Source organism: Hylaeus anthracinus, unplaced genomic scaffold (assembly GCF_026225885.1).
Source record: "Hylaeus anthracinus isolate JK02 unplaced genomic scaffold, UHH_iyHylAnth1.0_haploid 12001, whole genome shotgun sequence".
Lineage (NCBI taxonomy): Eukaryota > Metazoa > Arthropoda > Insecta > Hymenoptera > Colletidae > Hylaeus > Hylaeus anthracinus.
Window position 1 is genome coordinate 6,811,391 of NW_026534348.1, and position 23,119 is coordinate 6,834,509.

Sequence of the window (23,119 nt, forward strand, 5' to 3'; positions counted from 1 at the left end):
AATATTTCATGTAATTTATTTAATTCGTTTGCAGCTTCGAGACGCATTATTTCAACGCGAACAGCGAGTATTTAAGTTTGAATAATCTCAAAAATATAATTTTGTTGAATTTCTGCTCAATGTCTAAATATTTGTATAAACTAAACATCGCTTTAATAAATTAAGTGGTTCCAAAGTTCCTGGAAATTTAAAGAATCAAAAAACGTGTGGACGTTTTCATTAAATCAAAGGAGGAATAGATGAACAATTTAAAAAAAAAAATTATTCAAACGATGAGACGGGTTACATCTGGACAAGTTAATGAAAAATGGCAGAAAAATTGTTGTGATTGAACAATGAGAAACAAATTGAACTAGTCTGTCTCCTCAGTCCCTTCAGGACCCTCGGCAGCCATCCAACAAGGGACGATACATGTCAAATTGTGTAACCTCCACCTTTTTCGATGTCGGTAAAAAGAAAAAGAAACGGTAGAAGCTCGTAAGACGCGATCGAGCGCACTCGCGTGCGTTTTAATAAAACAGGATTCCCACAAACTTAAAGAGTTTATATTTTAAACATCTAACGTTCCTCGTCCTGATCCCACGATTTTCTCAGAAAATGATTAATTAATAGCTAGTACCGTAAAGAGTTCATTAGAATCATGATCAGGAAAGAGAAACAAGGTGTACCAGATCGGCCGAAAATAATCGCATCGGAATAGTAAAGACAAGTTATCGGTGTCGACAAGAACGATTGTCGTCGACCAATAGAATTGGTTCTCTTGGAATACCAATAATCGCTAACTGCCGGATCTATCAACCTCGTCTGCATTTTTTGAGCAGTCGTTGGATGGCGAACAATTAAGTCGTTCGTTGAAAATCTAATAACGAACCAGATGATATCAGGTTCGGTGGTAGTTTTGAGAAGAAGACAGAATCGTTTAACGAGGAATGGAAAACTCGTTCGGAATTAATCCCCCGCGCATTAAGCCACGTGGATGGTCGCCCTGTAGAAAAATTGCTAGCTTTAGTGGAAATTGCAGCCTATAAACGTCGTGTGAGAAAGTAAATTCTAGTCAAACCTCGGGGAATAACCGTGAAAGTACAGCGTTCGCTGACCATCTGCATTTTTATACCTTTGATTATAATACGTCCACGGTACATACGGTTGTGGAAAAAAAAGTACTGCAACAAACATCACCTCCACGAATGAGGTCAGTTTACATTACCAAAAACCTACTATCCAGACATTCGTGACACTTACAAGATCTAGACAAAACTCATTTCCATTAACAGTGACCTATTCGTCACTTGGCTCCCTTTCCATCGAGGTATGCTTAGTATATGAAAGACCCGACTCTGTACCAAATGAACCGACAACACTTACTCTAAATGAGAGAAATTTGGTCCATACCAAGAACCTCATATCCCAGATAGAACGTAACGTAGAAATAGAATGGAACTGAATATGGATCATGGCCAAAAGAAAAAAGACAATAATGACTCAAAGGAGAACTACTCACTTCAAGATTACCCATGAGTACGTTATACAGAAGATGAATCCATCTCGCTGAACCCCTTGCGGCAACAAAATAACAATTAACATATTGTATGCGTACCGAAGATTCGAACCTCAAAGGTAAATTTATCAGACACAAATTACGCCATATTAAATTCAAATAATAATAGTAGTAAATTATATAGCAGGCCTTTAAAACTCATATTGTTATAGAAGTTGGAGAATAAATTAAACAATCTGCAGAAATAAGCTTAAAATTTGGACATTTTAGATGTTCTCGCGTTGTTTCGTGTTGCGCATACCATAATAATAACTAGACTGCGGATCTTTATGCAAAATAAAATCTTCGCGAACGTGCCTATAAAAATTGAACCTAAATAAGAATTTATTTTATTCTGCAAACATCGTAACATGAACTTTACTTTCAATCTTTTTTATATTCTTGCATATTGTTTGCATTTTGTAGGTTTCAGCACATTCAAATTTTCTATAAATTCTTGAATAATAAAGGCCTACTATATAATTTACTACTATTATTATTTGAATCATAAGAATTGACGTGAATATGAGGAAGCTATTACCTTTCTTTCGTAGAACAAATAAAAATTAAAACACTGCAACTATTTACATACATAATACCTCACAATCAGTTGCGAGAAAGTTCCAAGTCAATCATTGAATGGTTCCACCGCATGCTGAGATCCAGGACCACCACGGCTAGCCTCAACGAGATCGAGGTAAAAGATCGAGCCTCAGGGGGGCATAATTTCCCTCCTGTTATAGCTGCTGGTCGTCGACGGACTGTACCCGACACGTGTGCACACGCACTATTAACCATTTTTTTTTTTTTTTTTTTTTTTTTTTAATTATTCTAATCAAATGCTTTGTTTTCATGGCACGAAGAAAATAATGAACTTTTGTTTGTAATGAATTTTTTATTTGTGTTTACAACCTTAAAACTTAGTTTTGTAATATGTTGTATCCATTCTTAAAAGTACTTTGCTGGAAATTTGGTGTTTTCTAAACTCTACCTTTTCCTTATCTTTACCTTATTATTTTTGTTAATTTCACAAATTATATTAACGAGGAAATGTTGTTTGGACTATATCTATCTTAGAGACTTCCGTGAATATGTAAAATATCATTGATTATAAAAAAAAAAATAAGCCGAGAAACTACAATTTCACGCAAAACTTTTTTTTGTAAATTGATCGGTGTACGAATTACATTATACACCCACTGTATACACACATATCTCTAACGCAGAAGAAACGTGATTCCATTTCGCAATGATCGTCCTGCCATCTTTAATAGGTCTATGTAAATCATATCAATGAATATGACTCCGATTTTATTATAAGGATAAGCTGGAAGTTAATCGGTGTGCAGAATCAATTTTCCCCGGAAATGGGAATAGTATGTTACGTCGAACCATCCAATCATCACGGATACGAAATACTTTTCCCCCGAAAATGTCAAATATAAATTTTCATAAATAAGAATTCTTTTCCTAGAATCAAGAGAAACGTGAGATGTGAAAGAAAATTCTGGAAATTCTATTTAACACGTTAAATATTAATTATTATTTTCATCTCGTATTAGAGAAAGTTATGCTTACGATATGAATTCTATTATATATTATCTGGTCAAAGTTCTGCTTAAATATCATTCTGGTTAATTTACACAGAAATTTTTACGAACGTCGACAATATGCAAACGAAGCCAGGAACGTGATCGCAGTGGCACTTACTTTAGCCGAAGCAAATTTACTGAAAATCGAATTCTCGAACGAACCTACATGCTAGAGCCTCGGAAAGGGCTGACCCCCCGCACGGCTACTGCGAAATTGTTTCCGGAGGAGATTATTGCATCCTTGGTTTAATCGAAGCTCGTACCATCGACGGAAGTTTAAAATGCTTCGTTTTCGTGGTCAAATGCCGTAGGAATAAATCAGGTGTATACAGATGTTAAGGAACCGATTCGTGCGAATAACGACTCTGATAAAATTTCAAAAGTGTCTTAAAGACAACAGAATGAAGACTTGTTATTAAAGAAGAATTGTTGCTCTTGAAGTAATAAATTTTAAATTCTACGTTACATTAGAATTATAAATTGTGTTAACAGCACAATTTTACTTTAAAATTGAAACGAAAGATTAGTCAACTACAACTATTCACCTGACGTTTATTTTCAAAAATAATAATGAAAAACTTGGAAGTTCTTTTTCTCGAAATTTAAGTAAATTTTTAAATATAAATCGCTGTTACTTGCTGAACGTTATAGAAATTTGTACATATTTCGTACAGATACGTAATAGGATCCATCGGTATTCGCCAGTCCGTCAAAAAGCTGCAAATTCATTACTGTTTATTAACATTTAGTTGCAAATGAGTAATTGTCTTAAAAGAAGATACTTCGACACAGACATCTGTGAACTTTTCGCTTATACTGCGTTGCGCACGATGGAAAATAATTAGATTGAAAGAAATGAAATCGCTACAATTTGTTCCTTTCGTCTCTGCTCTTCTCCTGAATTCGAGTAGGCGCGTACCACTGCTTCGGCACGTAATGCCTGGGGCGAGCTTTACGTCTAAGACTGTCGACTCGTTAACAATCCCTCGTTTCGAATACCTTGGGTGTACGTGGAAGCGTCGAGCACAACGGAACGCGATATTGGATACGCGTTCGACCGTTTACCGTATACCAAACGGAATCCAAGAAATCCTTAAAACCAACAAGCCGAGCAACGACACTTCATGAGGATATTTTGAAAGTAAATTCTGTGAATACCTTGGTACCGTTGACTCTCTATCTGGATAGAAAACACGGTGAAGTGATGACAGAGACTAAGCGGGGGGTGACAGGGGAAAAGAGAGGAAGGATTTGAAGAATCCAGGTAAAAAGGAAAATCATCGTACATTTCAAATATTCTGTATAATACTAAATAAACTAACAACTGTATAATACGGTATAATACAGAATAAACTAACAAAATGGAGCATGATACCGCAAAATACTCAATATTTCAGCATCATTGCCAACAATACGTGGTCTAATAGCATAATGCAGCAAGATACAACGTAATTCTTCATATCGCGTCACGGTATAATATATATTATAAATAGGAATTTATTTTACTCTGAAAATATTATAATATGAACTTTACTTTCATTATTTTTTACATTATTGGCTACTGTATCCATGCATAGTAACGCATAAAAATCCGCAGGCCAGCTATGACTACACCAAGTGCTTCGGACACTCATGTTTCAGATTTTCTGCAAACAGTGGAGTTAATCGGGTTGTGTAGCGAACGGTTCAATTTTTCCATAATAAAACAGGAAATTTTCATTGAAAAGAAATTCCTTTGTCCATACTGCAGATGTTGACGTCTTCTGGCGGACTAATTTGAGACCGTTGAGTTCAACAAAAATGTACACGGTCGCAATTTCCATAAATTATTATTGCGGAACAAAGTTGTTTAAAATCGAATGTGTTACTTCTAATCGACTTGGTATTTATATATTAAAAACATCCTTAACAAAAAAAGTCAAGCATGAGGGGTCAAAAGAAGGACGATAGAATTTTCGGAGGCTCCGATACGTGGTAAACCATTCTCTGGTATTGCGTCAGAGCGACGATTATTTATGACCGACCGCGAATCTATCGCCTTCCAGTTGAGAATATCTCTATCGCCGTTTGATCGATCGAACTGGAAACTGCTAAATTACGCAACCGGTTCAAGGCTGTCGCGGGCATTATTCTTGTCTTCTTCGCCGTGTTATCCGTGCCGGTTTGGGTAATCATAATTTTCGTTCGGAGTTGAAAATTATGACCATAAATCTTTGCATTTAAATATTCGGGGGGGTGGGGGGGTGGGGGGTGGGGGAGGCGGGAGGAGGAGGGAGGGGGCGACTCCTTTCGTCGATTACATTTCTCGTGTATCTCACCGTCTCCTACAGGTTTCCCAATTTCAATCGCTTATGCAAACGTTGAAGTTTATTAGACATTAGCGATTTAAAAATATAGCTCAGACGAGAGTTCAGGTATGATCGTTTAAAGGCCTTCGATAAGTTGTTATTTATCGACGATTCGACGCTTCGTTTTAGGGTAATCCTCGAGACTATAAATTGAACGAAGCACGGTAGTAAAGAAATTCTAAGTCGATAAGATACGGTAAGTGTAAAAAGTAAACGTACAACAAATATTTTCAATGAGAAGTTTGTATAACTCTGTGTAGTATTCAATTTTTTATATGAATAAAATTAAAGTGTGCGCATCTTATTTAAAAATATACACAAAAGCTTGGAAATTGATGGTAGCGTACGTATGCATAAGTATTTTGTACCGTTCCTGTGTCATGAGATTGACCATTTTTCAATTCCTAAATATCCAAACATCTGTAGACGAAAATGTATCTAATGCTGTCGTAAAATGTGTTTACTTACATGTGTCATTTTAATTGTACACCCACGTACACGCACGGTCACTCAAGTTTTGTTTCACCCACGTTACTTCAACCTTATCTTCTAACGTAACACTACGTAATACTACTCCGCGACAATCTCAAGGGACTGCAACCGAACATGGGGACGTAAGGCTCCTAAGTTTGAATTAGGAATAGACGTCTCGCGAGAATATCCTTCCTAGTCCAGTCACAACTATATGACAGTGGTGTATCAGAGTCCTAATTAAAAAAAAAAAATCAATCAGCCAGTCCAGAATTCACTAAATGTAATTGCTTTTGGGACACCTTGTATACACATATCGAATCGAGTAACTTCTTTTCGAAGTCGGTTAAAAAGTACCCAAGGCGAACGCCTGATTGTTTTTTCTTGTATAACAGGTATTCTGAATATTAATATTTTTAGTATTCTCAATTTTCTTGTATAACTAATATTCACGATACCATCCAATCGTTAATGGTAGACAATTCTTTGATTAGTTAACAAAACACCTGCTTTAGCAGAATCGTGTTAGAAATGACAGCGAAAAACATAGAAAAGTACAGAAAATATTCTTGAAAGAGTTTCTTTTTTCAACGTCGCAAATACCCAACATTCCTTAATCGAAAAAAGAAAATCGAAGAGTCATCGCTCAACGAGAGTTTACCACTCATGTATTACCATACTTAATATACTTAGTAGAATGGAAGATGGAAGATGATTCACATTTACGTTATTTTGATAAGACTCTTTATTATTTCTAATTCTCTTATATTATGTATAGCTATGTAATTAATGTGTAGAACTGGTAAATTGTAAACACGATACGTGTAAGACCGATGAAACGTAAACACGTACGTGTAAGACTTGGGATCTGCACAAGCAAGACCGGATCAGAAAAAATATTAACAGTCCGACAGGACTATCGCTCAAACAATGTTACAGGAAAAGTGTGAACGGTCCATTAGGATCACGCTATAAATAAAGATGATTGAATTATTACCGTACTTATAATTTGACAGTCGAATGGATAAAAAAAATGTTTGTACCGAAAGAAGTACGTTATTTCCACGAAGTGAAGTCTACTTTCAGCACTTGTAGCGAGAGTTTTCCACAGTTATTTAATTTCGAAGACGAAAGTTGTTCGCGTTCAACCAAGATGTGCATTCCTCGACGACGGTTCTCACTTTAATGGTAATGCACGAGAGGAATAGATTTCAATTCGTAGTTTCACCAGAAAGCCAATTCTTTAGAATGGTAACTTCAGCTTCTGTTTCCACAACGAATTGTTTGGGGAGGGTTGAACCACTTCCATTTCCAGCTACGAAAGTTTCTCTTTTATGTCAAATACCCAAGTGAGGGAACGTAACGGGAGGCATTCTGGGATTTCTACAAAATTACTCTGTAACGTCGTTGCGGAAAATTAAGTACCATCGAAGAAAGCGCCTCATCCTGAACGCGCCTACGTTCAGTAAATTCGGTCGAGCACAGCGTTTTTCGTGTACAATGCATAAAAGTATAGATATACGTATATACATATTCACGTCGTATATTGTGCGCCACTCTCGCTATATGTATAATGATATAGAACCATATTCTCGTATTGTACGAGGGTAGGCTGAAAAGTAATGCACGGATGCTTGTAAGACACGAACAAAAAGAAGTAGTAAGATCGGACAAAAAGAACGTTAAAATACAATTCTTAAGCTTCGAAATCGTATATTTATTTTTCAACATAGAATGCAGGACATGTTTTCAAATCAAGCCGCGTTAGCTGGAACAATTAATGGGGCCAATTACAGAACGATCGAGTAAGCTTTCGAAGAACGTTCTCGACGTTAAAAGTTGATTCCAAACAATACGATCATTATCTTGTCAAGGCTTTGCCAAGACTCGCTATAAAACAATGGTCAAGTCTTGCATTGCCTCGCTCGTGGGTTTCTCGATCACGTCGATTCATTTGAAAGTAGCGCGCGTCACTTGCTGTTTTTATTGTAGCCCTGCAAATCCTAATCAACGATTGAGTTTTTGTCTCTGAAAAATTACTTATGCCAAGAGCGCAGAAGAAACGTAATAGCTATTAGCTTGTTCAGAAAGTTATATATTTAGGTGTTCTGTTATCCACGCCTCACCTTGTATACAAGAAACAACTCTTGTTCGACACTTTTATTTTGATCGCTAAAAATAAGCGAATTATTCAAATGGTGAGTCAGGACACCCAAATGTTTCTATTAAGGGGTTAGATCTAGTCAGGATTTTCAAAAAATCGATTCTTTTTTCGCATTTACTTAAAGTGTGATATCTTGAAAATATTCTCTGCAAATTTCAAGTTAATCCGACGAATAGTTTTCGAGATATCCGAAAATTACTTTTCCCTCTTTACCTTCTAATGTTTTGAAAGTCATCAAGCCGATTTATAAAGTTCTTACTAGTGAGAATTTACTCTCAAGATATGTTGGTGGATTCAGCCAGAACAACAATGAATGATTTAATAAAACTGGCGTGGAAAATAAGCCCAAAAAGTGTGAGTAACAGCTCTACTATCATTGAAATTGCTGCATATGTTGCTGCTTGTGCATTTAACGAGAGTGCGCATGCATTATTAATTATTATCAATGCACTCGAAAGAAATAGTGGACTTAATGCTCGTCGACACGCCGAAAAAATTAATTCTGAGTGTGTCAAAGTGGCAGCCAAATGCGCTAATAAGAACACTCGGGAAGGCAGAATGCTACGTAGACAACATCAAATCGATATTTCAGAAGCTTTCACATCGGCTGAAGGATCATTATATGGCCCAGGAATAGATGACTCGGTGTTAGTAATTAGATAACTAGTGCATCGTAACAGAAATCAAATGTAAAACTTTAAACCTGTTTTTCTCGAAATTATGCTTTCATAGTCGGTGACCACTGTAATTCAAAAACTACTCGACGGATTTCAATGAAATTCAAGAAAAAAAGTGAACACTTCAAACTAAACACTTTCCGCCTAGAACATTTGATTGTAGGTATAAAAAAACTAGTTATTAATAGAAAGATTTTTTGTTTTGATGAAAACTTCAATTTTTATAAACAATAAACGTGCGCATATTTCCTTGAAAGGAAGAAGAAAAGGAAAGGGCTTCGATTAATTACTAGATTATGTTTTTACATAATTAGATAGCATTTGTTTAAACAAATTCATCGACCAATTAACAACAGTGTTGAAAAACTCTAGCTCACCTTTTTTTTTTTTTTCTTTCGCTTAAAGTAAGCGAGTTATTCAGATGGCTTGTTTTAAATGCCTCACTCTGTATAAACGCTGTTTAACTTATATAATATAATTAAATAAGTGATCTATGGTATATTGAGAGTATTATTGGTTCGGAAAGTTCGTTTCAAATTTTGTGCGCTCTACATTTCTATGTACTTAACAAAAGCGCGGGTGCTTCAGACAATTTTGTGTTTACCAACAAACATTCTCGAATCTGTCAGACAGTGAAACCTCGCAGAAGAACTAAGGGATGAAGCCACTGTAAAATCATTAAAACTACAGCATAATTTAAAATTTTTAACGAGTTTAAATAATTGATTCGCCGTTATAACTAAAAAGCAACTGAAACTGCACTTCTTAACAATCGTTAAAAAAAAATATATGGTCCGATGATATGACTTGAAGGTGCCGGAATAGGGGCGTTGTGAAGATATGGGCGTTTTTCGCTGGTATGTAAGATTAAAAATGAACCGATTCTAAAAAAAAAAAAAAAAAAAAAAAAATCCTGAGTACTTCTTTCTCACGTGTGCTCGTCTGGCAAATCTCACACACTTTCAAAATGTTTAGTTTCAGGCGCCAAAAAAGATTTTGTTGAACCTTGCATGAAACTAAATTCTTTATTTGTATCGTTGTTAAAAATCTTGGTACTATCATTCATGGTTACAAACTATCGTAAGTCACATTCTTTTCCTCTAAACTGCGCAGTAAAGCTAAAAAGATTAAGTATCTTCTTCCAAACTGTGCTTCTTCTAATATATTGCCAAAGATTGTCGACACAGTGTAGTTGGATTCACGGTACGGTGGTTAAGAACTTTTGACCTAGCATAAATTAGGGTGCAGTGGGTGTAACGGCGAGGGCTGGATTTCCACGTTCGGAGTCGGAGAACTAGTTTTCATTCGAGATGTTATAGATAAAAACAAATATTTAGAAAATCTTAATAGCAGTTTCATTTCGATAATTCAAGGAAAATATACGTAAAAGACACGTTCATTTATCTTGTCTAAATATGTTTACAAAGTTGAAGCTATGTATCGATACGTGAAATATTATTTTATTATTTTAGTACAGTTTATTTGAGTGGTTAATCATTTCTCATAGATTTGTACACTTTATTGTCCAGTCCGCATAACATTTGTTTCCGTCAAATATTAATCGTACGTGACGATTAAAACGATAAAATAATATTTAATGTTAATACAGATCAATTGGATGAATATTTTAATATTGAATTTATCCATAAGTTATTTTCAACGATTAGAACCGCATAAACTCATGGACCAACCCGATGTAATAAAGAGAGCGATCGTTATTAGAATTATCTTGCTCTTCTTTGCGTAGCGCAGTGAATAGTGCGACAATGTTTAGCGATTTTTTGATATATCAATAAGAGGTTTGAAGCTTCTAGATCTCGGAATATTTAAGGGCTCTTTACACTGCATTTTTGAATTATTTACACTACAAAATGTCTTTACTACTTCTATAATGCAGAAAGGAATTAAAAAGCAACCTCTCAGTGGTTGAAGAAGTTTGTAGTAGGTGAAAAATGTTTCGGTATGTGGAGGACAAGAAGATGCATTGTCCTATGACTGGCTGCAGGAAAAAGCTTCGCGTACCTGTACGTAGGACAGCGACCTAGTTTACACCGTGCATTTGATACGTGTACCAAGTACTTAATTCGCGCCGAACGCTCGATAGAAATGATGGCGTGCCAAGCTGGTACGATAGGTGCGTGCGAAGAAGGCACCACGAACCAAAATAGAACGTGCGCTAAACACCCCTGCAACCCTAAGTGAAGAGTAGGCTCGTTTAATTGTGTTATACTGTTACACTGTTTACATCCGGACAAAAATATCGTAAAGTAACTCCGAATAAAATGGAGAAAAACACCATTAATCGTTTTCGTTTCTCTTTCGACTCGAGTGTGTGACAGCGCAGACCCGTCGCTGTTACTTTAAGTTTCTAACGTATAAGATATTATTTTCAAAGAATTTGAGTTCGATTAAAATTATTACTCCGGTGAAAATATATCTTGCGGTCAAGTTTTCATGGAATCTCTGAACCTTTGCTGAAAATTGCTTTGACGTTGCTAGTTGTTTATATTTCAAACAATTGTTAAAGTGCAAAGCGTTAAGTCTTCGAGTGCATCGTTTGAAATAAATCTGTCGCAAATTGTAGTAGTTATTCATACATTCTTCCGAAGTAATAAATTACTACGCTACAGAACTTAATACACCGTGGGCGCTGTTGAAGAAGGTGAACTCTATTGTATGACATACAATAACTGGAAATACAGAGGTATTTCGCTTTCTGTCCGCTTTGAAATGAACTGGCGTTCTCGATTTTGTCATTTCAATGAGGGAATTACTGAAACGACTTTGGAAAAGATTATAACTTCGGAAGAGATAACGACATTGGAGATCTTTTTCGATAACTTTATCCCTTCAGATGTTCACTTTTCAAGACTTATCTGTTCGAAAAATGGATGAGTTTAACTCTGTGAATTTAAAATTATTTAACTTATTTAACAATACTAGCAATCGCATGTACGTTTAGTCGTTGGATTACTAAAAAATATTATACAATTCAAGTAGCTACTAAAATTGTGCCTAAGTATTTACAATTAAATTTCACAATCATGTAACACGGCGATGTCGCAAGATTAAAACTTTAATGTGTCAATAGTAATGAAAGATTAGGTGATATACGAAATAATATTTGAAATTAATACATCCTAAAAAAAGGCTATCTATCAATGAACTGTGAATTTTCAGAATTAAAATACGTATACCGACTCGTTTTTCAGTATTTCTTGTTCGTTAAACATCAATCGATTCATTTCCATTTGCATTACTTCGTCGAACTTCATCGCAGTGTTTTAAACGAATTTAATCAAATGGAAAACCACAAAGAGGCAAACTATACCAGAGGGACAAAAACTATTGATTTTTCATGGTAATCGAGGAACGTGAAATTGAGAGAATTGGTTTGAAATGATCGAAGTACGGATTTAAATGTACAGTAGATTCCCTCTTATCCGGTCCTGTTTTAAATAATAGGTTTCCACTTCAACCGGCTAAATTTTTGTTGGTAGATCCAGTAGCGTAATAAATCTTACGTTCAAACCTCAATTGAACAAATTAAAATATTTGGACTTTATTTCGAAATAAAATAGGAGGGAAAAGTTTAAAATATGAACAAAATTATTCTTATTTGTTCACGTTTTCTCCAGTTGTTGGCATTTCGCTGTATACTTGCTGTTTCAACTTTTCCTATAAATAAAAATATCTCGTGATTACTTGTTTAAATTTTATTCTCAACTTTTCATGTTCGAAAATACTACTTTCCTGCAAAACATTGGTATGATAATCTGAAACTTTAAAATGCATCAAACATGTTAATCTCCGAATTAATTGAACATTTACAATGCATACAGTAATTTGTCTTTAAAATGATATTTCTTACATTATTAACGATAGGCTTTTACATTTTACATTTTTTACATTTTTTACATTTCTCGGCTCGAATCAACAAAAAGTCATAAATAAAGAAAGCTTTAAGAAACAATTAAAGCTAACTCGATGTCTACATGTAGACTTTTATACAAACTAACAAGGCAGGGATTGATAAAGGTTAACAATTATTTGCAATGAGATTTGCATCATTTACTTGATTTCAAACATGACGAGCGAATCTCGCTATTACTTTTAAATTTCAGAGATTTATTTACAAAGTTTAACAGTTGCAAAATCTAATATTTGCTGTGTGTTAAGTTTGTACGTACCTAATGTATTCGTGAAAATAGAGATGCGCGGCTATTGCATCACCGAAGCGCAAGATCCTCTTTGCATTACCCCGTTGTCTCGAATTAATTAGTCAGGTTAATTCACTTGATGGTGTTTCAGATAAACATCAATACGTTACCTTTCTAAGACTTGAACAAGGTACAGTAATTGGTTGAGTAAAACCACGAAAGACGTTATGCACGTTATTTATTGATCGAAATAAATTGGAAATTACGTAATACGAGAATCGTAACGCACATTTCCATCTATTTAGAAAGATCGATCGATGCATAACTTTGTCACCTTAAACTAAGAGAATAAATATGTATAAACATTTTATGATTTCATTGAAACCACCTTGGACGCGTGAAAACGTTGGCTTATTAGACAATTTTTTGTTCGAAAACAATTGACTCAATAGAAGATTCGTTAGTTGAGTTTTATTAAACATTAGCTGCACCGGCATTTTTGTAGACATATGTATATATAAAAAAATATTGAAATTTTACGGCGGATAAGAGGTACTGTATCTTCGTAAACAGAATCCTCCAATATGCAAAGTTTCGACTAAATCAGCAACCGGAAGGTGTTGCAATTTCCACGTTAGAGCAATTTCCAACGATATCGAAATAAAACCTCAGTTATTAATTCATTTTTGTTATACCTAGATCTGAGATTTTCGAATCCTCGATATCTCAAAACTTTTCGTTAATTTCTTCAAACCTCCAACCTTTCGTCGAACTATTTCAGATCCGTTACTGTACATAAGTAATATGCACTCGAACCTATTCTGACTTGAGAATAAAATAATATACGCCTTATTGATATTAGCTACTAAGCGACCCGCATACTAAAACATTTACAGCGTCTATAGCCACTTCGAAGGGAACGTAATGGTATGCTTATGGTCGTCTGGGGGTTAACCCATTTGCATGAAGAAACGGAATACATCGAGTTAACCGTATTACCGAATATGAAATAGTCGCAAGCCATGGTCCGCTTAAAACGTCCTTGCATCAGTAATTGAAACCACGAGCTAAAACAGGTGTATCAAATTCATTTTGACCCTTGGGCCAGTTTGAACTTTTACAACCGTGCGGCGGGCCGCAGATGTACAATTCTTTTACAACGTTCAAAAGTACTTCGGACCTTGCGATTCGGAGTAATCTAGGTGCGAACAGAAATTGCATCGGATTAAAGTATAACTTTGGTAGTGTGTGCTTTACGAGATCTGTTCCAAAAATATACCGCTCGAAGATTTATCTTTCTATCTCGTTGTGGTATTACGAAAAGTATCGTCGGAGGTTTTATCATTTAAGAACGACCTTAAAGGGAAAAACCAATAAAGAAGTCTAATTCTAAGTCAACTACGTCTACAAAACTATCGATAGTAAAATTAGCGCGATACTTTATTTATTATCAGCAGAGAAACTTTTTTAAATTTCTTTATATCTTTTAAAGTGTATCTTGTATCAAATTGTAATCACTTGTAATTTTTAAAGCGTTGTCAAGTAAAATCTACCTCTTTGATTTTGTTATTGAACACAGAATTTTGGAGTAGATCTACATTCTATAAAAAGAAGGAGAGAAATAGTGGAAGAATATTTCCAAAAAGGTTAACGCTATGGAATTTCTTAAAAAGATAGGAATAATCAAATAATAAAATCTGTAGTGAAAGTTATAAACTTCAAGAAGTATCTTGTATCTGAGATGGACAACATTTTTCTTGAATAGTAAGAATAATCAGTAATGTGCAGAAACAACTTAAAGCATCCAATGGACCTATTAGGTTTTTAATTACCCATTATAAAATATTGCGTTCGATAATCGTAATTCTAATATTTCACTCGATATATACTGAATTACCAGTCACGATTTGAAATATGTATTTAGATAGGAATTTCGCTCCTCTCCGTTTTGGATTTATGAGGAACGCGTACCGAGCCATCCCTTTTAACTTTTCCCTCGAAGCTATCGAGATTCTGCATACGATAATAGCCACTTAAACAATAAACGGAGGGTAGATATTGCATTTAACATCACTGTTTTTACTGTATACCGTTAACGATGGAGTTTTATGCTGATTTTACGCTTCAAGTACTATTCTGAGCTTTATCTGGGAGAAACGTTTTTCTATAGCGTTTAACTTGTGCGCGAGACGATGGGCTCCTATCTTTTCTGAATTGCTATACTTTTCCAGGCCTCGTTCCATTCAACGGTCATCCCTGTTGGAATCCTTTTGTATCTTTCGTAACGTCCATACGAGGCATTTGCATTCGGAAAATGATTACAAACGTCTACGTGTAATTTCACTACGTTACCTTTTTAAAACATGCACCTCCATTACTTTCTTTTGTTACATGGACATGAACGAAGATATACAGCGGCCGTGCGAATGAGTTCTGCATTCTGTTTGCATAACAAATGATAGATGATCAAAGCCAAAGTTTGGTACGAGCATCGAATAAATGGATCTTTGGATGAGTATTTGATTAAAGGATGAAAGCAAATGTTTTTTTTTTCATTTTTTTTTTTTTTTTTTGTAGAACTGAATATTTCAGAAATAGAAACAGCGAGTGATGATCGAATAATTGTTACAGTGACCGATGAATGTGTTTGAACATTTACTCTGAAATACTTTATTAATTATAATAAGTATGTTATATGACACTTACTGAAATATTATTAACGCCGTAAGGAGGTATGACTTTGCATATTATATATATATAGGTACAGTCTCAAACAAGTCGAAATATATAAACAATGGATTTGACTTATTTATAGTTCAATGAAATATTTAATTACTTCAGACTACCTTTAATTTGGACAATTTCGTAAATAATAACGTTAAAATTAAATTTGATTTTTGTTACGTCGTAAATAGTGAAAGCATGTACATGCGACCATTAAAACTGAGTACAAAGCCTCCACGCAAACATGATAATGAATGTTTATTTCAAAGTTTCAGTAATAAATGTTGAGAAACGTGAAGGTACTAAAAGTTATCATAACTCCTTGTTTTCTCGCGCAAACTTGCAGAATATTGCAGGCTACTTAAGTGTTATCGCATCGTTTATGAATCATCAGCACAACAGAAGATTGTCCATTTCCCATGGGTTACTTTATGTACAACTTTATTCTTATTCTAAAATATAATACCATTATGCCTACAGAGAAAATAATTAGGTTACCTTTTACGAATAAATGAAAAGAATGAAAACTTCGTAGCCAAGGAAGTATTTGCGCACACTGGCGATAGGTTTGGTAACGCAACATTTCTTCATTCTTGTACAATACACATTGTAACAGTACATCGTCACAGATGTAAATAGATGTTGTTCACGCTGTCTCCGTCAGCTATTCTGTGTTTAGATTCGAAAGGGAATCCATGTCTCGTGAAAGTAGTGAAATCTAGTGCGTTTACGAGAAAGAATTGTTTCTTTACAAAAAAGTAATCGTAGCTTGTTCAAGATAAAGTGGTTTTGTATGCGATATACGTAAAATACTTCGATATAAGCTGTAATTTTTTTTTTTTAAATTCACACCTCTACGCCTCTTACAATTTCCAGCAAAAATCGCCTCGCGATCAAAGGGTTAATGTTAAGAATGGAAACAAACGGTTGAGCGTTGGTATAGTATATTCACAGAAACCAGTAAAGTTTAGGAAACTGTAACTTCTGGCAACAAGAGTAAATTCAGTAGATTTGAATCCGACGGGAAAAAGTTGGTGCGAGCAAAACGAGATGCAGCACTTCATGAACAAGATATACCATCGACTGTAAAACAAGGCGGCGGCAGAATTAGGGTTTGGGGATACATGTCCCATAATGGTGTTAAAAAACTGGCATTTATCGACGGTATAATGAACACTGAAGAGTACATCGCGCTGTTGCGTGAGAATTCATTCGAAAACGCAGTCAGGCTAGATATCGGAGGAAGCTATTTCGGCAAAATAATGATCCCGAACACACTGGCAAAAAAAACCATAAGAACGGATCTTCAGAACGTACCCAAATTTCTTAATAAGAAGTAGTCACGGAATATATGTGACATAAGTCACTAAAATTTACCCTAACTGTACCCTACAAACTGTACCCTACAAAATCCATCATCTAGAAATTTTGTCTTGCAGGAATCTCTATGATGCTCGGAAATGCGCAAATTGATGGGCAGAAATCATCGTCGATGGACCGGGGGTAAACGTCATGGCGAACCAGACGGTCAATTACTATGGGAACGTTTATCAATGGAATCGGACGGTGGCGACGGACGACCAAGACACGTCGATGGAATATTACCTACCCGACTGGACTGATCTCGTTTTAGCTGGGTTGTTCACCACGTTGATCATCGTCACTATAGTAAGCAACAATTCGACTCTCACTCGTCCAAAGAACCTCTTATTTACAGTTGCTAGCCCTGCAATTTCAAAGCCTTACTCAAAGATGCTTCACGGTCCTTGTCGACCATTTTCGTACACTGAAAGAATCCTAGAAAGCTTTTCACGTGTCGCTCGAGCGAGTAAAAGGGTTCACAGACGTAACAATTTATTCTAAATGGTTTTCCAAACGGGTCCTTGGAATTTTGTTTGTTTTCTATTTTTAATAAAAGTATATATGATTATAATTAAACGTGATATAGGATGTCGTTTAAGCATATTTTGGTATTAAAAAAATCCTAGACCACTTTTTCGTAAATACTTTATATGTGTATACAGGGTGTATATACAGGGTGAGGTATTTAAAACAGGCCACCTGAATAATTCGTTTACTGTTAGCGATAGGAAAAAGTGTGCCGAACAAGAGTTGTTTGATTTCGAAGGGCACGTAAAGTGGTGGCAATAACTCTTTCATCGGTGGATGCGTAGAGCCGATATGAAATTCAACTCTGTCTTTTTAAATATTATAGTATTTCGTACACATCCTGATAGAGCCGATTGATTATTCTGTTCCGAAATTCTTATGCATTCCTAACGCTCTTTTTACTCTCGGGGGAAAAGTTATATTGAAATACCGATTGATACTCTCGGAGGAATTTAATTCAACAGGAATCCATCTTCCCATCCTCTCTTTTTCTCTACATGTTGGATTCCAGAACAAACCATGGCTTAAGATATTTGCAAGTTTCCATACATCGATGGATTCATAGAAATTTTGCATCTCCCTGTCACGATAAGAGATGCTCTTCAACGTGAAATGCAAGAACATTCGTCTACATAACCTACATTCCTCCTACTTTCTCATGTATACTGTAAATGATTAACATGTTTTACAGTGCATTAATTAATTCCGATTAAAGTAATGCAGATTACTTTGATTTTCTGATAAAAATTTGGTTAAGAGTCTAATTTCTGTTAAAATAAGTACTTCTGCTTACAAAAAGAAAAAGGTCGGCATTTTGGATATCGCGAGCCATCAGACAACGAAATCGAGTTTCGCGAATCTGAAAATTAGGTTTCAACCCATCCATAATGTAAATAGAACCTGGTACTAGATCGAAAAGAAGTAAATTAAACATGTACATTGGAAACCGCGGCAAGGACTTTATAAACAAGACAGCAGAGATGATGAATCCTTTTTTTCCGTTTATTTAGCCAACCAAGACGTTGAAGGAAAGTAATGTGATAAAAATTTCAGGAACAGTACGATTAACAAAGATGCAATTAGCAGTAACATCGAAACAGTAACATCGTAACAGTAACAGTAACAGTATCATCGTAACACCGTAACATCGTCACAGTAACAGTAACAGTATCATCGTAACACCGTAACATTGTAACACCGTAACATCGTCACAGTAACATCGTAACAGTAACATCGTAACAGTAACATCGTAACAGTAACATCGTAACAGTAACAGTAACAGTATCATCGTAACACCGTAACATCGTCACAGTAACATCGTAACAGTAACATCGTAACAGTAACAGTAACAGTAACATCGTAACAGTAACAGTAACAGTATCATCGTAACACCGTAACATCGTAACAGTAACATCGTAACAGTAACAGTAACATCGTAACACATTTTTTGTTTATTTAATGCAATCAGAACCTCTATACAGAGATAATTCGTAAATATTTGTCCGCCAAATTACAGTAGTTTGATTACATGGATACAGGTTTAGCGCTGACTGTTCAACGCATAACGCAATTGTAATATGTGTTTTCTGTTCTGTCGCAGGTAGGCAACACTTTAGTAATTGCCGCTGTGGTAACAACGAGGCGCCTAAGGTCCGTTACTAATTGTTTCGTATCCAGCTTGGCCGCTGCGGATTTATTGGTTGGCTTAGCTGTAATGCCGCCGGCAGTATTATTACAGGTATATAGACGACGTATATCAGCGTAGCTGAAATTTTGAAAGGTGTTCGTACAAAAAAGGGTGCCAATAAATTCGTACACCCTAATTATCTGCGTTATTTTTTGAGACGTGAAAGCTTATATGTGAAACTTCGTGTAAATTTGAATACTCTAATTATTTACGTTATTTCGAGGAACATGAAACTTCATTCATAAAAAAAAATCATCTGAACAGAATCGAATGTTTGGTGAAAAACCATCACGTGAGATTATTTATACAATCAATGAATATTGAATTCTTTGTAAAAATTACGTTCTGTTTATTTAGATTCTTGGTTAGAATTCAGTATTTGATTCTCTTTATAAAGTTTTTTCACATCTCTAGAAATAGCAAAGGTAATTACAGTGTTCAAAGTTATTGGCCAACCCTATACGTGCCGCTGTGAATAGCAATGTGTGAGTGAAGAAAGTTGGAAAATTGAGTTGCTTCTATATTCGTAGCTTGGAGTCGTTACTTTGAAACGCAGAGGAGTAAGTCAGAAGTTACTTATTAAAGGGCGAAACTGGAGTAGAGAGAACTATGTTTACACATGCATATATATTCGTTGTCCAAAATGAAAGTGGTGTATGTCAAGTACGTCAAGGGGCATACTATAAGACGTTTCAAATAAAATACAACGAAGTAATCTTTACTTTACAATTCTCCGGTTTTCGGTTATCTCCGTTTCTGTTATACGAATAGGTACATTTAATTTAGCTAGCAGAGTTCATCATTAGATAAGCTGTTATTGTTTTAAGCTTCGACTTTACTTCAGATCCTCTTAAAGACAAAAATAAACAATTACTTCATATTTAATCCTTTGACCCCGGCACGATTTAAACGCTCCGCCCAGGTAAACGAAATGTTTAAATTAAATTTAAATTATCTTTAATTTAATATCAATTTCAAACTCGACGGATGTTTCTTTATAGAATCTGACGAGACGAAACATTTTTATATTTATAGTTTATTCGTCCGACGTTTAGTTTCGAAAATAAAAATTGAAAACTTGGAAGATCTTTTTTCTGAAATTCAATTGTTCCCAACGTGCTTCTAACTTTTAAACTGAAAAATATACAATTTTGGAATTCTACAACTTCAAACTGTTCATGCAAGAATATTGTAAACATCGACGGGACGCGAATTGACAATGCCAGATATCGAATCATGTTGCGGCAGTCGCAGACAAAATTGAAACAATATGTCAACCATAAATTCATTAGCGGTTACGAGCTGTCGCTTGGCAACGATCGTAGATCGACTGAGGAGCGCGTGATGCTAGTTTTAGCATTGAAACTATCGAATCGTACATTTTTGCAGATAGAATGATTGGTGGCGAATAATGAACTGGATTCCTCCTCCTCCTCCTCCCTCCCAAAATGCAATAATTTTGTTTATTAACATATTCTCGTCACAAAATTACGCCACTGACAATATTTTTACACGACAACTGGACATCTATTGCATAAATAGTTTTAACGATTTCAATACGTTGTGAAATTGACGACATTGTAACATTTACGATGTATTTTATATAAAATTTCATTTTTAAAAAAAATGAATACCCTGTAGTTGTCAGCATTAAAAGTTTTAAAGATTCTATTAAAAAAACCCTCTATTTCTAACTACTATTTAAACTTACTTAATTATTAATTTTGCCTTTGTAGACATTATTTAAATAAAAAATAAGAAAGTAACAGTAAATTATCAGTAAACCAGTAGTGATTAAATATATTACAAAATTCATAGTAATTAATGAAACCAGTGAATTTGAAACCCTAACAGACCTCTAACAACCCCTAAATTTGAAACTACTGCAAATCTTAAAATAAATAATTGGTACCAGACTTATATCATTCATAATTAATGATTCGTGTCAGATAGTCGTTCCATGGTATCTGGATTTCAGAATTGGTTATGGTAATCTTAATTGCGGCTACTTGATGCGGGAGTCCGAATCGTCATTTACTTTCTGAATGTACTTATCATTCGTTCCGCGTACTTTGAAGCGCCACGTGACAATTGTCAACATTGATCCTTCGTTCATCTTGAGCAGCGAGAGCAATTTTGCATATAGATTAAAATTGAGTCGGGGCATAATGAATGCTCTTCGATACGCCGCAATTCTACAACTCAGTCCTACGGAGACCATTCTCAATCGGTCTCTGGTCCAAATCGAAATTATTTCTTTCTGTTATTTATGGAGATTGCACATCTTAATGTTTCATTAAAGCGGAAACGAAAGAGAATCTTAGCAAGAGAATTGATTTCTACGCAATCTTTTTAAAGAATGAACTTTATTGTTGAATAAAACTTCGCCGTTTCTATGGTGACTGCACCGCTAAAAGTTAACTCACCCGGTTCGATAAACATGTGCTAACTGAGGATTAAGAATTTTTATATTTACTCATTTATATGTTTGATTGTACGAAGAAGTATTTCTATGCTAATAATTGAACATTAGTAAATCTACTAATATACTAACTCTACGAAAAATAAGGAACGGAGATTCGAACTCGCGATCCTCGAATCCACAGTTGACCGAGAACCCTACACGACCAATCCCGCACCCCTATACTACGATACGTGTTCGTGTTTGACTTATTCTTGGGTATGAGGGACGCGATGCTACAATATTGTAATATATTATAATATATAAACGAGGCGGTAATATCTGGTGAATCACCCTAGCGTGCATTACCTACGCTATACACATTGTATACGTACCTGTATACAATATGTAACTCATCTCCAACAAATAAATGTTTCTTTGTTTGTTGACCACTCGTACTTAGAAAGATACTAAACCTTATGCAAAAGCTTGTTACGCCGAATTTTCGTTCATTAAACTTCCCTCACTCAAAACTTCGACAAGGCGAAACTTCCATAACTCGGAGATTTCAGCTCTTCCCTTCAAGTTCGAATTATTCAAGTTGAACTGTAAGTGTGTTATTTAAACTTCTATCATAGCAAATAAAATCTTCAGCGGTTTCTCGAATGGCAATCTTGCAATTTCTAAAAAATGCGAACGTTCTAGATGAGAAACCTAATTATACGGATGCGTTTAAGCTCTAATGGGAAAAGTTTATAAATTGTGACTAAAGAGCTTTCATCAAATTTTCTGTTCGCTTTCGGTAAATCTGAAAGACCATCGTCTTGAGACGACATAAAACGATACATATAATGGAATCAGCCATTAAAGACGTACAATACCATGATGTATCTATATCATGATGTTTCTTTTCCATTTATTCATACGTCACGCGTTACAAAATGTTCGTTAGAATGAATTTGTAAAGTAGCTTCACGAAGTATTTAATCTCAGAGTGGTTTCTGCTACTTTACACTACAGCGTTTTCTAAATTATATTTATCATAATACAGAAATATTCGCGATCCTTCGACTGTGAATTCTTTATATATTCCTTAAGAGAGGATAATTTATGTACTTATTTACTTCACTTGAATAAACATTCAACATTGCCAGACAGTCGCAATTCTCCGAGGTCAGCCAAACATAAATTATCGAACTGTCAATAAAAACCGATAGACTGCTCAAATAGTTACGTTTCCATTTAACGTTATGTAAAGAAATAATATATTGGTTGCATTCGTTTTTAAAATAACTTCGTTTCTCTAACACTGCAATTCTTCGTTTCATCAATTGGAAAAGATACAGTATTATTTTTTGAGAACACATATCAACACGACATTACACGCTGTTCCATTCTGAACTATAAATAATATGTACGTTCGAGAACAAATTGGAAAAATGAGACGTATTATTGGAGGGGGTTGTAC

General features: G+C 35.1%; 1 protein-coding gene across 7 annotated transcripts in view; it reads left to right on the forward strand.

Annotated features, from left to right (window-relative positions):
• The window catches only part of LOC128891146 (octopamine receptor 1-like), a 117,799-nt gene that overhangs the window by 82,289 nt on the left and 12,391 nt on the right, over nucleotides 1-23,119 (forward strand). For all 7 annotated transcript variants that reach the window (XM_054150396.1, XM_054150394.1, XM_054150395.1 and 4 more), the window contains 2 exons: nucleotides 17,113-17,341; nucleotides 19,164-19,301. In XM_054150396.1, the coding sequence (XP_054006371.1) occupies nucleotides 17,186-17,341; nucleotides 19,164-19,301 (294 nt within the window). In that variant the 5' untranslated portion in view covers nucleotides 17,113-17,185. The remainder of the gene's footprint in view (nucleotides 1-17,112; nucleotides 17,342-19,163; nucleotides 19,302-23,119) is intronic.